Source organism: Helianthus annuus, chromosome 1 (genome assembly GCF_002127325.2).
Source record: "Helianthus annuus cultivar XRQ/B chromosome 1, HanXRQr2.0-SUNRISE, whole genome shotgun sequence".
NCBI classification, from domain to species: domain Eukaryota; kingdom Viridiplantae; phylum Streptophyta; class Magnoliopsida; order Asterales; family Asteraceae; genus Helianthus; species Helianthus annuus.
Window position 1 is genome coordinate 125321091 of NC_035433.2, and position 16878 is coordinate 125337968.

At 36.2% G+C, this 16878-nt stretch overlaps 1 protein-coding gene across 1 annotated transcript; it reads left to right on the plus strand.

The window, feature by feature from the left end:
- Positions 1-351: 351 nt before the first annotated feature.
- On the plus strand, positions 352-8116 carry LOC110876676 (importin-5). The gene is made up of 20 exons (XM_022124842.2): positions 352-1763; positions 1949-2152; positions 2240-2344; positions 2440-2505; positions 2598-2762; positions 2856-2930; positions 3020-3171; positions 3266-3401; positions 4045-4114; positions 4197-4324; positions 4403-4459; positions 4562-4747; positions 5477-5569; positions 5704-5789; positions 6587-6653; positions 6738-6804; positions 6886-7022; positions 7104-7195; positions 7315-7381; positions 7706-8116. Exons 1-20 carry the CDS (start codon positions 543-545, stop codon positions 7868-7870), a joined length of 3339 nt encoding a protein of 1112 aa, XP_021980534.1. The 5' UTR covers positions 352-542; the 3' UTR covers positions 7871-8116.
- Positions 8117-16878: the final 8762 nt, after the last annotated feature.

Here is a 16878-nt window from a genome sequence, read left to right on the forward strand (position 1 = left end):
TGTAAAATACAATATTTTAACCAAACAATTGAGTCCATCCAAAGTTATCAAAACATCTTTGTAATATTCTATAACTTCAACTTAATTTCACTATTTAAACATGCAAAAATTTTTATTTTATTAAAACAAAACATAACAAAACAATAAAGTTAAAGTTTGAAACCTTTGAGTCAGTTTTTATCTTCACTAATCACATTGGATTCTACAAATCCTTTTTGGGTTCAGCCCTAAAAGACAAACCACTTTATTGGGCTACGGATCCATCCATATTCCTTTTATCTGACGTCACTCCGCACATTTTCCCTCCTGTTATTCGAGCATAATAATATAATATTTTAGTTTTCCCTTTTTGCCCCTTCTGCTTCTGTTCTTTCTGTCCCTCTGCCCTAATTCCAATCATCACCTCCATCACTTCCACATTCATTCACTGTGTGTAATTTCACACTTTCACACACTCGCCACCACCACCACCGTCATCGTCACCGTTATCGTAACCGTTTTGTTGCTAATTGTTATTATTATCTATATCTATATATCTACCGATGGATCCACAGGTCCAGCAAGCACAATTGGCGGCAATTCTCGGTGCAGATCCGGCGCCGTTTGAAGTGTTGATATCGCACCTGATGTCTGCATCGAACGAGCAACGATCAAACGCAGAGGAGCTATTCAATCTATGCAAACAAGCGGATCCTAACAGGCTCGTGCTTAAACTCGCTCATATGTTGCAGTTATCGCCTCATATGGAAGCGCGTGCCATGTCAGCAGTTCTGTTACGGAAACAGTTGACTCAGGATGAGTCGTTAGTGTGGAACTCGTTATCTCCTGAGACTCAATCTTCACTTAAATCTGTGTTTTTGAATTGTGTGCAGAACGAACAGGCGAAGACGATAATGAAGAAGTTATGCGATGCTATATCGGAATTAGCTTCGGTTATTTTGCGAGATAACGGTTGGCCCGAGCTGTTACCGTTCATGTTTCAGTGTGTTTCGTCGGATAATTATAAGCTGCAGGAGTCTGCTTTGTTGATATTCGCACATTTGTCACAGTACGTAGGCGAGAGTTTAATTCCGCATATAAAACATCTTCATGGAGTGTTTTTGCAGTGTTTGACTACATCCGGAAGTGCAGATGTGCGAATTGCTGCGTTGAGTGCGGCGATTAATTTCATCCAGTGCTTGTCTAACGCTGGGGACAGAGATCGGTTTCAGGATTTGCTTCCGGCGATGATGCAGACGCTGACTGAGTCGTTGAATGGTGGACAAGAGGCTACAGCGCAAGAGGCGTTGGAGTTGTTGATTGAATTGGCGGGGACGGAACCGAGGTTTTTGAGAAGGCAGATAGTTGAGGTGGTGGGGTCAATGTTGCAGATTGCTGAGGCGGAGCCGTTAGAGGAAGGGACTAGACATTTGGCGATTGAGTTTGTGATCACGCTTGCAGAGGCGAGAGAAAGAGCACCGGGGATGATGAGGAAGTTGCCGCAGTTTGTTAGTAGATTGTTTGCGATATTGATGAGGATGTTGTTGGATATCGAGGATGAACCTGCTTGGCATTCTGCGGAAACGGAGGATGAGGATGTCGGGGAGTCGAGTAATTATAGCTTTGGACAGGAATGTTTGGATCGGTTGGCAATTGCGTTGGGTGGGAATACCATTGTCCCTGTTGCTTCTGAGCTGTTGCCTGCGTACTTGGCTGCACCGGAGTGGCAGAAACACAATGCTGCTCTCGTTGCTCTTGCACAAATTGCTGAGGGATGCTCAAAGGTAGCCCAATTATTTGCGGATCTATTATTGTGATATTACTTGATAATTATTATGTATATGATTCATCCTTTGTAGGTGAATTCTTTTGCAAGATAAAACCTTTCCATTGTTTCTTTTCTTTGTGCTTGTGTATATCAGTAAGAAACAAATTACTATGGTTGTAACCATCTCATTGGCTTTCGTAGGTGATGATTAAAAATTTGGAACAAGTGGTGACCATGGTTTTAAATTCATTCCAAGACCCTCACCCACGAGTGAGATGGGCAGCTATTAATGCAATCGGGCAGTTATCTACAGATTTAGGTCCAAACTTGCAAGTTCAGTACCACCAGCGTGTGTTGCCAGCACTAGCTTCCGCAATGGATGATTTTCAGAATCCCCGCGTTCAGGTTAGTACCTAACACTCTAACAGTTATTTAAGGGTTCATATTACTGGTCAACAATGGGTTTTAATTTTTAACTACTTGTTTTTGCAGGCACATGCTGCTTCAGCTGTGTTAAATTTCAGTGAGAATTGCACACCTGATATTTTGACACCTTACCTAGATGGAATAGTGAGCAAACTGCTTGTACTGCTACAGGTAAAACTTCTAAAGGACAAGAACAACACATATAAACAGAATAAATTGCTTATCATTTAGTCTTTACAACGTGTTCATGATCGTTTCGTATGCAGAATGGTAAACAAATGGTACAAGAAGGGGCCTTGACTGCTTTAGCATCAGTTGCTGATTCATCACAGGTAAGTCAACCCAATCATAACATCAAAATATGTCTTATAACAATTAGTCATATACTTCAAATACTTAAGATGGGTGTTTGGTGCATTAATAGGAATACTTCCAGAAGTACTATGATGCGGTTATGCCATACTTGAAAGCTATATTAGTGAATGCAAATGATAAAGCTAATCGTATGCTTCGAGCCAAAGCCATGGAATGCATTAGTCTTGTTGGAATGGCTGTTGGAAAGGAAAAGTTCAGAAGTGATGCTAAGCAGGTAAGTTTTTTATTTTTGAACAAAAAGTCGGTCACTTTTTTTTGTTTTGAGGTTTTAATGATCTTGAAAATGGTTGCTGATGGTCGGTTTTAGGTGATGGAGGTTCTTATGTCGTTGCAAGGATCTCAAATGGAGACTGACGACCCCACCACAAGTTATATGCTTCAAGTAGGTGTTATTCTAATAAAAAGCATATCGGATTATCGGATATCTAATGTGTGTTATCTTTCTAACTGTGTGCATGTGTGGCGTTATAGGCATGGGCCAGATTATGCAAGTGTTTGGGGCAAGATTTTCTTCCGTACATGAGTGTAGTTATGCCTCCGTTGCTTCAGTCTGCCCAACTTAAACCTGACGTGATTATCACATCTGCTGATTCAGATAATGAAATTGAATCAGATGATGACAGGTATCACTGTATCGTTTGCATTTAGTTTAACAACTTTAGATGTGGTTATGAACATAACTTATCTTAATGCTACTTTATTTTTTTTGACTTACAGTATGGAGACCATCACACTTGGTGATAAGAGAATAGGGATAAAGACTAGCGTACTCGAGGAGAAAGCTACAGCTTGCAACATGTTGTGTTGTTATGCCGATGAGCTAAAGGAAGGTTTCTATCCATGGATCGACCAGGTTGGTCTTCATGCATAATATATTATTAATTAGGGCTGCAAACGAACTGAACGAACACGAACAAGGTTCGTGTTCGTTTGTTAAGAAATATACGTGTTCGTGAACTGTTCACGAACACTTACCGAACGAGATTTTTTGTTCGTGCTCGTTTGTTAAGGAAATGATCGTGTTCGTGTTTGTTTGTGTTCGTTTGTTAAAAATTAAGCAACGAATGAAAATGAACGTTCATGAACACAAATGGAAACAAACAAACACAAACGGAAAAAAAAAACAAGCACAAACAAGTGTTCATGAACAGAACATATAATGCACTGACATTATTAAATATTTTATTTGTCGAAATTTTGAAGTATTTAAATAAAATATAAAAAAAACACTAAAGAACTATTGAACGTAATCGAACTTAAACGAACACGTTACCGAACGTTCACGAACATAAATAAATGAATGTGGCCTTTGTTCATGTTCGTTCATTTAACTAAACGAACGCAATTTCTTGTTCGTGTTTGTTTGTATAAACGAATGAACAAAAACGAATATGTTATCACGGTTCACGAACTGTTCGCTGAACGTTTGGTTTGTTTGCAGCCCTATTATTAACAAATATGTTATCTTGGTGTTTATTAACATATACACTGGTCAGGTTGCCCCAATACTAGTGCCGCTTCTCAAATTTTATTTTCATGAAGAAGTTAGAAAAGCGGCCGTTTCAGGTTTGAGTGCCAATTCTTTTTGCAAATCGAGTATTCGAGGGTTAATTCTTATTTATTTAATTATTTTGCTTTACTGTTTTAGCCATGCCTGAGCTCATGTGCTCTGCAAAATTAGCTTTAGAGAAAGGGCTTGCTCAGGGTCGTGATGGATCATATTTAAAACAGCTGTCTGACTACATAGTTCCATCATTAGTGGAAGCTTTACATAAGGTTATGGTCGTTTTTTCTCTCGTAAAGATAATTGCATTTCACAGTGCTTGTAACTAACTCTCTGTATATCTGTTGCAGGAGCCTGATACGGAAATTTGTGCAAATATGTTGAATGCGTTGAATGAATGCCTACAGGTTGGCCAGTTTCTGTGTTGAACTGTTCGTATTTTTGTTTAAATTGTTTTTTTTTTCATAATTTTGATGACTTACGTGTGTAATTTTGACAAATTCTGTCAGATATCTGGTCCACTTCTAGATGAAAATCAGGTGAGAAGCATTGTGGATGAGTTAAAGCATGTGATCATTGCCAGTTCAAGCAGGAAAAAGGAACGCGCTGAAAGGACCAATGCTGAAGATTTTGATGCCGAAGAAGGAGAGCTACTTAAAGAGGAAAACGAGCAAGAAGAAGAAGTCTTTGACCAAGTTTGTTCTTTTAACATTTTTTATCTCTAGTAGAGTGGCAAAATAGACGGGCCTAACGGGTTGGTTAATGATCAACGGACTTTTGTCTCAAAAAGGGTCTTGTATTTTTAATTAGTGTCTTTTTTCAAACAATATTATGATTTTCTTAATTAAAACGTTTTTTTTAATAAAATGATTTAGGAGATTTTATGCACTAAATATACGCTCTCGGCGACTTTCAACTCATTTGAGCACTTCTTTTTTTAGCGAAATATTGATTTTACCCGTTAGACATCAAACATATTTATAAGAGTAAAGTACATGGATGGTTCCTGTGGTTAATCAAAATTTTGGATTTAGTCCCTGTGGTTTGTATTTTGTAACGCATTTAGTCCTCAACTTTTGCCAAAAGTACATACATGGTTCCTAGGGTTTGCACTTTGTAGCGCATTTAGTCACTAAAAGTTGGGGACTAAATGCGTTACAAAGTGCAAACCATAAGGACCAATTGTGTACTTTTGGCAAAAGTTGAGGACTAAATGCGTTATAAAGTGCAAACCATAGGGACCATCCGTGTACTTTTGAAAAGTTAGGGACTAAATCCAAAATTTGGTTAACCACAGGGACCATCTGTGTACTTTACTGTATTTATAAAAAAATGGGTTGATATTGCCACCTGTAATTTGTTGCAAAAAAAAGTTTTTGTAAATTATAAAACTCTATTTTCTGACTCCCTGTTTCTCGTTACAGGTTGGTGAAATCTTGGGGACTTTAGTAAAAACGTTTAAAGCCTCTTTCTTGCCTTTCTTTGATGAGCTATCGTCTTATTTAATGCCGATGTGGGTAAGTAGATAATGTTTGTTATATCCCTTTTTCGGCAGATTTCATGTTTTATCCAGCTTGATTAAATGCATGTTTGCAATTCTATTTGTTTCTTTATTGTCTAAATAATTGCGCACACCTTCACTTTATTGAAGGGCAAGGATAAATCATCTGAAGAGAGAAGAATTGCTATTTGCATCTTTGATGATGTTGCAGAGCAGGGTCGTGAAGCAGCGTTAAAGTACAAACACTTCTAAAATTTTCTCTAGAGGTGGCAAAATGGGCGGTTGGTTTGGGTCAAAACGGGTCAAGTTGGGTTTTAAAACCTTTTTGTCATTAAACTTTAAATTCTTACAAGAGTAAAATGCCAATTTTGTTCTTGAGTTTCGGCTAGTTTTGCGACTTTCGTCCAAAGGTTTGTTTTTCCGCATCTGGATCCAAAAGGCTTGAAATCTTGCCATTTTCATCCGGCTCGTTAACTCCATCCATTTTATTCCGTTAAGTCAGTGATATTTCCGTCTTTTTTGCTAACTTAAAGGGAAATTCGGTCTTTTTCACTTTATGTAAAAAGACCGAATATCCCTGAAAAAGGCCGAATTGCCCATTAAGTTAAAAAAAGACGGAAGTACCCTTGACTTAACGGAGAAAAATGGATGGAGTTAACGAGCCGGATGAAAATGGCAAGATTTCAAGCCTTTTGGATCCAGATGCGGAAAAACAAACCTTTGGATGAAAGTCGCAAAACTAGCTGAACCTCAGGTCAGGGACAAAAATGGCATTTTACTCTTCTTACAAATAACTAGTGTGTCAATTATGATATAAAAAATATATTATTTCAACAATAGTTTACTTATTAAATAAAATGATTTAGGAAGTCTTGTGTATTAAAATACCCTTTGGGTGACTTTCAATCCGTTTGACTTTTCTGACCCGTTTCTTTCAAGTTTATTTTTTTAACTAACCCGTTTGCCCGTTTAAGAATATCTACCCTAATTATCCAGTGTAATCTTTATTTTTCTATTTTAATTCACAAACCAGGTATTATGATACCTATCTTCCATTCCTTCTTGATGCATGCAATGATGAAAATCCAGATGTCCGACAGGTCAGCTTGATGACCGTCCCTTATTTTACATCTAGTTGGTAATATACAAAATTACAAACTTACCCTTACAAATATTGTTTTCAGGCAGCTGTATATGGCCTTGGTGTGTGTGCAGAACATGGAGGTTCTGTTATCAAGCCTCTTATTGGAGGTAAAGTAGATCTCACATAAACAAAAGTCAACTCTTTGCATTCAGAATTTGACTTTTTGACCTTTTTGTTGGCTTTCTCAGAGGTCCTTTCAAGGCTAAATTTTGTTATAAGGCAACCCGATGCTCTCGAACTCGATAATGTGATGGCATATGATAATGCCGTTTCTGCTTTAGGGAAAGTATGCCATTTTCATCGTGACAGTATTGATTCCGCTCAGGTAATTTCAACATTTTTGTGACGTCATATATTTTTTTTATTGATTTAGTTTTAATAAACAATTATTTTTGTTGGTTGGCAGGTTATTCCTGCATGGTTAAGCTGTTTACCGATAAAAACCGATCTTGTTGAGGCTAAAGCTGTTCATGACCTGCTTTGTTCTATGGTCGAAAGGTTAAAACCCTTTAAATCGTTTTTTTCTTTTGAAGATTTGGATTATTAATATACAAATATTGTTTATATAATTACAATTAACAACTTATTAGTTATATAATAACATTTCTCTTTAACAGGTCAGCAACAGAACTCCTGGGCCACAACAATCAATGTCTGCCTAAACTTATTTCCATTTTTGCCGAGGTTAGTTCAGATTCGTGAAACGCCAAACACCATCTAAACTTAGTGGCATTCAACATATTGCACAAAAAAATTATACCATCTTATTTGATCAGTTTAAGAGTTAATAAATCATTATTTTTTTTTTTTCACAAATACGTGCATATTAGACAAGTTTTGGGATTTTAAGGTGTCAAAATTGGGTCAAGGAACTTTTCGTGTATATTTGACAAGTTTAGGGATTTTGATATATCAAAGTTAGGTTGAGGGACATTTTGTGTAAATTAAGAAAGTAAGTTGCTTTTATTAGAATTAACCGTTATTACCAATTCATTTGTTGCGATATAGATTTTATGTGCGGGGAAGGACCTTGCCTCGGAGCAAACTATAAATCGCATAATCAACCTTTTGAGACAGCTTCAACAGACACTACCACCTGCAACATTAGCTTCAACATGGTCAACCCTGCAGCCCCAACAACAACTTGCATTGCAATCCATTTTATCATCATAACGTCATCATCATATATATTTGCCATAATGCGCTATTTCTGTTCTTTTTCGTGTGGAAATCACGAATAAGATGTTTTGTTGAGTGTGAAGTATGTCGAGTGCGTAAATTTCGGTTATCAGCATGTCTATATTAGAATTTGAAAGATCTGTAGTTTTGAGTATTGTGAATTTGTGATTGTGAGTATGTGGAACAAATCATCTCCTAGTGAGGTTTTGGTCATCTTTCTTTACTTGTTTTTGTATTGTATACTTGTTTACCAAACATAGGAAATTTTGAACGTACTTAGTAATATGTTTGAATTAAGTACTGGGTAAGAAAAGTGGTAAGACTTGTGGAAACAACGAATACCCAATGAAACACTTGAAATAAGTTAGGGGTTGTTTGTATAGCTCTTAATGGGGTTCTTAATGACCTCTTACTGGTTCAGTATTTAATGGTTCTGTTTGTTTCACGGGTAGATGTCTGAATGGTTCAGACATTTGCCTCTGAGTAGTTAAACATTATACTTAGTCTAAATGGTTAAGACCTCTAATTTGAATTAATCAGACATTTGCCTCTTTACGGTTAAGCATTATACTGACTCTTAATGGTTTAGACATCTTAGGTTCAACACTTAATGGTTACTGGTTCAGCAATTAACCATTTAGAAATTGTCAAACAGCCCCTTAAATAATAAAAGTAGGAGTTATAATTGACATTAGAGTAAAGTGCATTTTGCGTTCCTGTGGTTACTCCAATTGACACTTTGCAACCCTATTTTGAAAAATCGTGATTTTAAGCCCTTGACGTTTCCTAAAGCCATCATTCTATCCCCTGCTGTCTGTTGACATCATCTTTTTGTTATGTTGAATGTGAAATCACAGTTATACCCTTTCAGTTTACATTTACATGGTTTCTAGTAACTGACAATTTTTAAGTCCCTGAATGAGTTTAATGATTCCTGAAAAACTGTTTTAAAATCACCCAAATTAATTACCAATTTAGTTTGATCCTGCAAAGTCAAATTATCATTACAACCTTGAATTACACAATGAACATGCAAATTCAAATGACCATTACAACCTTGAATTACATAAAGTTTGACCAGCCGTTAATTACATTAAGTTTGACCATGTAAAGTCAAATGAGCAATTCAAGCCTTGAGTTAAACAATGAACCTTAAGTTTGACCCTGCAAAGTCAAACGACCATAATCTATTTTGATTTACACAATGACATTACAGTTTGACCCTACAAAGTCAAACCAACCATAATCTATTTTGATTTACACAATGAATATTATAGTTTGACCTTGCAAAGTCAAACCACCCATAAATTGTTTGAATTACACAATGAACCATACCAAATTATTAACCATTAAACACATTGAAACTATATGAATTACACAATTTAATTACACTTGGGATTAAGTCATACATCAAAAATCTATCTCCATACTAAAGCAAAATAGCTTAGCCACATGTCAAAATCTTAGGCCATATGGTTGATGATGTGGCATTGCTACTTATTGAGAAAATTGTTTATGAGCGCCAATTCCTTTTCCTCATTCCTCCGCCATTTGTGAAACGGCCTAAATATGTTCTTCAATCCAGAAACCCCAGTCAATTCTCAATCAGTTGAAATTGTTCTGAATATCTTTCCATTATCACTTATAAACTCTATATTTTTAATCAGAGAATTCAAACGCGAATTGGCTATACCGTATTCATCTTCTTTTCATCATTCTGCAAATCTTAATCATCGGTGAGTGCTTTCAACCAATTGCTTCTTATATTATGTATTTTGTTGATGTTGATGTTTAATCCGTTAATTGCATATATGTTAATGAATTTATATTCTTTGATTTATGGTGTATTGAGTTTACTGTTTTGATTTCCATGTCAGTTTGTGTGTTTTGAGTTGTTATCATAAACCCTAATTTCATTTATCTCAATTTTTGTTCTGATTATTCTTCATATTTTGTGTTTTTTGCTACATATCATAATCCTTGATTCTTTTAGGTATTTTGTTATTCATGTGTACTCATATGGTCTCTTAACTGACAATGATTTTTTTTTTTTTTTATTTCAGGTATGGTTCGTGGTTTTATGGTTGATATGAACCCTAATTGCATTAGTCAGAAATTTTGTTCTCATTGTTCTTCATATTGTGTTTTTTTTTTTGTTCTACATAATTTTAAATCCTAATTCTCTTAGGTTTTTTATTATTCATGTCTACTCGTATGGTCTTTGCATTGACAATGAATATAATTTTGTTTCAGATATGGATCATGGTTTTTTGGTTGATATGACGGACCCATATAGATCTGAGCTGGTGATAAACCCTGTTTAATTTCCTATGCTTCATGTTTTACATATTACATAAGTTCTTTTCTTATTGTTTTCATTTATATTTTCTTATACATGCTATCATATATTTTTGTCAAATTCAGGAATTGCCTATGTGGTATAATTCAGTGATACTACCTAAATATCTTGTAGGGTCAGTAAAACCTCATAACAGATAGTGGTTGTAAATGGTTCGTTGTTGTTCAATTGAAGTCCAATAAACATTTTATCTGTGATGGTTGGGTAGCAGTTGTTATAATGCTTGGAGTCGAGGAGAATGATCTAATGTTGTTTGAAAATGTGGATTTCTAAAGTTTTAAATTGAAACATATAAAAAGCGACTATGGAAAATATTTGAAACTGTCACACCCCGATATTTTATGTCACCCTGTAAACCCGGATGGGGTATACGTGACGATATTGATATCAAATACACAAATAGCAAAATAGAAGTCTTGTATATAAAATACTATTACAAATAATAATGTCCGAATGTTCAAAATATAATACAGGCGGATATTGTCTCAAAAGATCCACAGGCGGATCGTAAATTTACAAAATGAAATAACAGACTAATAGGCTTCTATGCAAGGAGTTGCAAATTCCTCTTAAGCATTACCGGGCACTTCCTGCCTATTTCATAACCTTGCAACCTTTCACTTAGTCTTTTGAAGATACGTCAGTTTACACTGGTAAATACAAATAACTGACACATTTTGAAAATATTTCAAAATCATTTTCATGTACACAATGGTACATATAATTTTCATAAGTAACTTGGGATAAACTATTTCTCATGTTATCAGTTCACAAGCTTGACAATACATAGGGGGCCCGGAAACTATGCCGGGACATGATTATCCGACACACCACATTAATTCCCTTATTGGGCGAACCCGTATTAGGTTATAAAATCATTTTAATATAGTGTTAGCATCTGTGAGGTGTATGCTTACACCAGGTCGTGGCCACTTGCAATTAAATGAGCCAAGGATATCCAGGACACGGTCGTATTAATCCCCAATGTTTAAGTCAAAGCAATACGAACTAAAACGGATTATTTGGATTCCTGACACATTGGTCTTTATCCCATACATGACCATGCGGTAATAATATACCGTATCCTATGCCGTATAGGGAAAATAGGTTAAGAGTATTTACCTGGATTAATAATCTCACAATGCAAGATACAAATAATAATCACAGTCGTTTATCAATTAACTAAGCTTGGTTTCAATCTACTGGAATGCCTTAGTCTGGAATGAATGGTATAATAACCAATTAGAATGTTAACAGGCCTTATTCAAGTCATAGACTTGGACCGGTTAACTTAAACTAACGAAAACACTACAATACGCTAGATTAAGCGAATGACCGGATAGAATGTAGTTTAATCCTCACAAGTAATAGACTTGTATGATATGGATAAAAAAATATACATTATGGAATTTGAAAAGATTTGACCCGTTTCAGTAAACTTACGCAAAGTAGTTACATAAGCTAACCGTACGCGCACAGGCGGTGTCGGGTGGTCGGATGAGCTATAAACATGTTTCATATGCCAAAATACTTTAATTATGTTATAACATCAATAGGTTATCAACTTTGTTTGAACATTATGGTTTAAAACCAAAATATGCACCATAAGAGCATTTTAGTCATAATGTGACATAATTTAAGAATTTGTATAAAAACTTAAATTATGAACAAGTTCATTCTGTCAAAACATGTTAATTATAATATCATATCATTAGGTAATCATTTCATATGTTTATCATTGATTAAAACCATGTTTTGCACAAAAAGGGCATTTTGGTTAATAATAGGCATATTATAAGAACTTGTGTAAAAGCTCATAATCTGATTGTGATCAAGTAGTATAATTAAAGAGGGTTATTCTACACTGTAATATGATCATAATACAACTTAGAATTAGTAGCTAAAGTTTGCTAAATCGGGTCAGAATTGAAAATCAAAGCAGAAATCAAACTTCTTAACTTTCGGTTGCGAACCGATACATAAACTGGAAATGACGGGCTGAACATGTTCATACATGTTCTAATATTAATTACCAACTGATTTAGTGTTAAAAACATGAGTTAAAACAATTACAAGTTCATTTTATAAAGTTTCCGAAAATCTGCCTTTTGACTTTGTATTTAACTTAACTTTGTCCTGTCATTTGACCAACTTAACGTGATTTCCAGGAGGTGCCCTTTTGAGAGATTAACACGTACCTTATTACGATCACGTAGCCATGTTCCATTTGAACAATGGTTGGACCATAATGGTCTAAACCGAAAGTCAAAGCAAAAGTCAATTTGCTTGACTTTCGGCTTATAAAAGCCTATAAAATGAAAAGAGCAGGGAAATGAACACTTAAAAGTGATCCTTAGAATGTTTAGAACTCAGAGGGATGCTCCTTTACGATCAGGAACTTCCAAATAGAGAGTAGAGAAGAAATATGAGGAATGAGCAAGTAAGAATGCAAGATTAGCTTGCTATTTATACTTGGAGGAGATGCATAGGATCAATCCAAGTGTCCAGGGGTGTTATGTCACAACCCCCGATCCCAATTACCGGGGAACGGGCGGCCGTGAGCCAGTTTCGGTGGTATCATGTTTATTTATCCAATTTGGCAGCGGAAATTTTCATCAGGACCGTAGTTAGGAAATATTTTAATCAGAGTAAACCACCATGTTCTATAACATTAAACATATGGGTAAAACCCAAGTTTTTAATACACACGTTTCATAGGAATACATCCTATTTATTTAAATAAAAACATCCATTTTATTATTAGGTAACTTTATTGCCACTTTTCCAAGCCTTCAGTGCTGTCCAGCTGGCTTCTATTTGGCTTTCACATTTCGTTACCTGAAACGCGTTTTAAAAAGGTTTTGTCAGTGGGAAATACTGGTGAGTGAATCCCAGTTTAATCAAGTTTAAATAGAAAGTCACAGTGAACAGTATTGAGGGCGCATCCGCAATTACATTTGTTTCCAAGTTATATCAATTATCACCCGTGGTACTGTCGACACCCGACTTGTGGTAATGTTACTCCATAACCAGGTTGTAACAAATTTTGTATACAAAACCCCAACATACCCACGATAATTGTATTCTTACAAATACTCAATAACTGTTATTAGCATAGAAAAGTATGCAAGGTTTTGTAAAAACAGTTAACAAAAAGTGGATCAACTCACATTGCTGTTTTAGGTTTTTCGTAAGGGTTTCCTGGAGATAATCTATAAATTACACAAATGCACGTGTGTTAGTATAATAACCCATTTTAACATTAGTAATACCCTCCCCGAGACGGCATTCCAACGACTACGTCGGGCAGAACCACGACGGCCGTTACGGAACCCTAGATCAATCGGGCAGCGTACCTAATACGTCTCCAGGGGTTAAAATACTTACATCGTAGCAGAACCTCGCTATTTTAGGGGGTATTGGACTCGGGTATAATGCCCGCTATTTAAAAGTTAGAGAGAAAGAAAAGATTTTGAGCGAAACTGACTGAAGGCCCGTTGCCTCCTTTTATAGGGCTGAAATCAAGTCCCCACGCGGCCCGCGTGAAGTTTGGGCCGGGTCTACGCGGCCCGCATTGACTTCGGTCAATGGCATAGCTTGGCCCGGTCACTATGTAGACTCGACACGCATCGAACACGTGGCCGCTCCGGGCTATGCCACAATTCAGGAGGCTCGCGGCCCGCCTTCACTTACCCAAACATGTACGCGGCCCGCATCAACTAAGGGTTTTGGCGATCTCCTGGTACACACTCGCGCGGCCCGCTTAAGCTTGAGGTGAGGCCCTACGCGGCCCGCCTCAACTTAAAAATTATTGTTTTTATTTGTTTTATATAGTATAATCTATTTTGGGGCTCGGTTTTCACGTACGGGTACATATAATGACAAATAGATATATTTAATAATATATTAGGACATCGGAATTATTATGAGGATGTCGGTTTTACCGAGGGTTGTTATATCCTTCCCACCTTGTTTTAGAGCTCGTCCTCGAGATCTACTGGAACAAGTGTGGATATTTCTTTTTCATTTCTGACTCAAGTTCCCACGTGTACTCGGGTCCTCTTTTGGAGTCCCATCTCACTTTGACCAGAACTAGTCTTTTATGTTTGAGATTCTTAATTTTCCTATCTTCAATTTGTAGAGGCTTCTCTACAAACTTAAGTTGTTCATTAACCTCTATATCCTTGAGAGGTACTACGAGTGATTCGTCAGCTAGACACTTTTTGAGATTTGATACATGAAATACATCATGTATTCCTGCCATTTCCTCTGGCAGTTGTAGCTGATAGGCTACCGGTCCTATTCTTTTAAGAATTTTGAAAGGTCCAATATATCTGGGACTTAGCTTTCCTCTTTTGATGAATCTTACCACTCCTTTCCAGGGAGAGACTTTTAATAATACTTTATCTCCCACTTGAAATTCTAAGGGTTTACGCCTGTTGTCAGCGTAGCTCTTTTGGCGATCACGTGCTGTTTTCAGTCGTTTCTTGACTTGAATGATTTTATCAGTTGTTTCTTGTACTATCTCGGGTCCAGATAGTTGCTTTTCCCCAATTTCCGCCCAACAGACTGGGGTTCTGCACTTTCTTCCATAAAGTGCTTCGAATGGTGCAGCATTGATACTTGTGTGATAACTGTTATTATAAGAAAATTCTATCAAAGGTAAGTGTTCGTCCCAATTACCTCCAAAATCAATTACACAAGCTCTAAGCATGTCTTCCATTGTCTGAATTGTCCTTTCGCTTTGTCCGTCCGTTTGAGGATGATAAGCTGTGCTTAGATTTATCTTGGTTCCCATTGCTTTTTGAAAACTTGACCAAAAATGAGAGGTAAAACGACTATCCCTATCAGAAACAATTGATAAAGGAATGCCATGTAAAGAAACGATTTCATTTACATATAATTTAGCTAATTGTTCCATACTAAAGGTTTCCTTCATTGGTAAGAAATGAGCTGATTTGGTTAGCCTATCTACAATCACCCAGATTGTATCATTACCTTTTCTTGTTTTGGGTAATTTAGTAACAAAATCTATGGTTATCAATTCCCATTTCCAAACTGGTATTTCTAATTGTTGTAACAAACCTGAGGGTTTCTGATGTTCAGCTTTAACTTGTAAGCAAGTCAAACATTTAGAAACATAAGCTGCTACATCCCTTTTCATTCCTATCCACCAGAAATTTTTCCTTAAATCCTGGTACATTTTATCACTTCCTGGATGCATCGTATATTTAGACTTATGGGCTTCTTCTAATATACGGTGGCGTAAATTTCCTAATTTAGGTATCCACATTCTCTTTTTATGGAACCTCCAAATTCCATATGTCCCTTGTTTTAATTCCTTAATCATTCCTTTTAATTTTTCAGTATCCTCCTTGATTACTGATTCTTGTGCTTTTCTAATTTGATTATTTAAATCTACTTGTAGATTTAATTTAAGAGAACGTACCCTTTTTGGCTTTTCGTGATATTTTCGACTTAAAGCATCAGCCACCACATTTGCTTTTCCTGCATGATACTGGATATCACAATCATAATCACTAAGTAATTCCATCCAGCGTCTTTGTCTCATATTCAGCTCTTTTTGCCCGAAAACATATCTTAAACTTTTATGATCAGTGAATATGGTAAACTTACTACCATAAAGATAATGTCTCCAAATCTTAAGGGCAAAAATTATAGCTCCTAATTCCAAATCATGGGTCGAATAATTTCCTTCATGACTCTTAAGCTGTCTAGATGCATAAGCTATAACCTTTTGACGTTGCATTAATACGCATCCATAACCTAATTTAGAAGCATCACAAAAGACTACAAAGTCTTCAGTTCCTTCTGGTAATGCTAATATGGGTGTATGGGTTAATCTTTGCTTAAGGATTCTAAAGGCTTCTTCTTGTTTTGGTCCCCATTCAAACTTAACAGATTTACAGGTTAACTTAGTCAAAGGGATGGCTATCCTAGAAAAATCTCGAATAAATCTTCTATAATAACCAGCCAATCCTAAGAAACTTCTAACCTCGGTTGGTGACTCTGGGGTTTTCCATTTGGTAATTGCCTCGATCTTGGTTGGATCTACATGAATTCCTTCATGATTAACTAAATGTCCGAGAAATTGCACTTGTTCTAACCAAAACTCACACTTTGAAAACTTAGCATAAAGCTTCTCCTTTCTCAATAAACTTAAAAGTAAGTGCAAGTGCTTTGCATGCTCATCTTTACTTTTAGAGTAAATTAGAATATCATCTATGAAAACAATTATGAATTTATCCAAATATGGCTTACATATTCGGTTCATCATGTCCATAAATGCGGCTGGGGCATTGGTTAAACCAAATGGCATGACAGTAAATTCATAATGACCATACCTTGTTCTGAATGCGGTTTTAGGAATATCCTCTTCCTGTACCTTTAATTGATGATATCCTGATCTTAAATCGATTTTAGAGAAAAATCGAGCTCCTTGAAGTTGATCAAACAAATCATCGATCCTTGGTAATGGGTACCGATTCTTAATCGTGACTTTGTTCAATTCACGGTAATCAATGCACATACGCATTGATCCGTCCTTCTTTTTAACAAATAAAATCGGCGCTCCCCATGGCGATGCACTTGGCTGTATAAATCCTTTCTCCAACAATTCGTC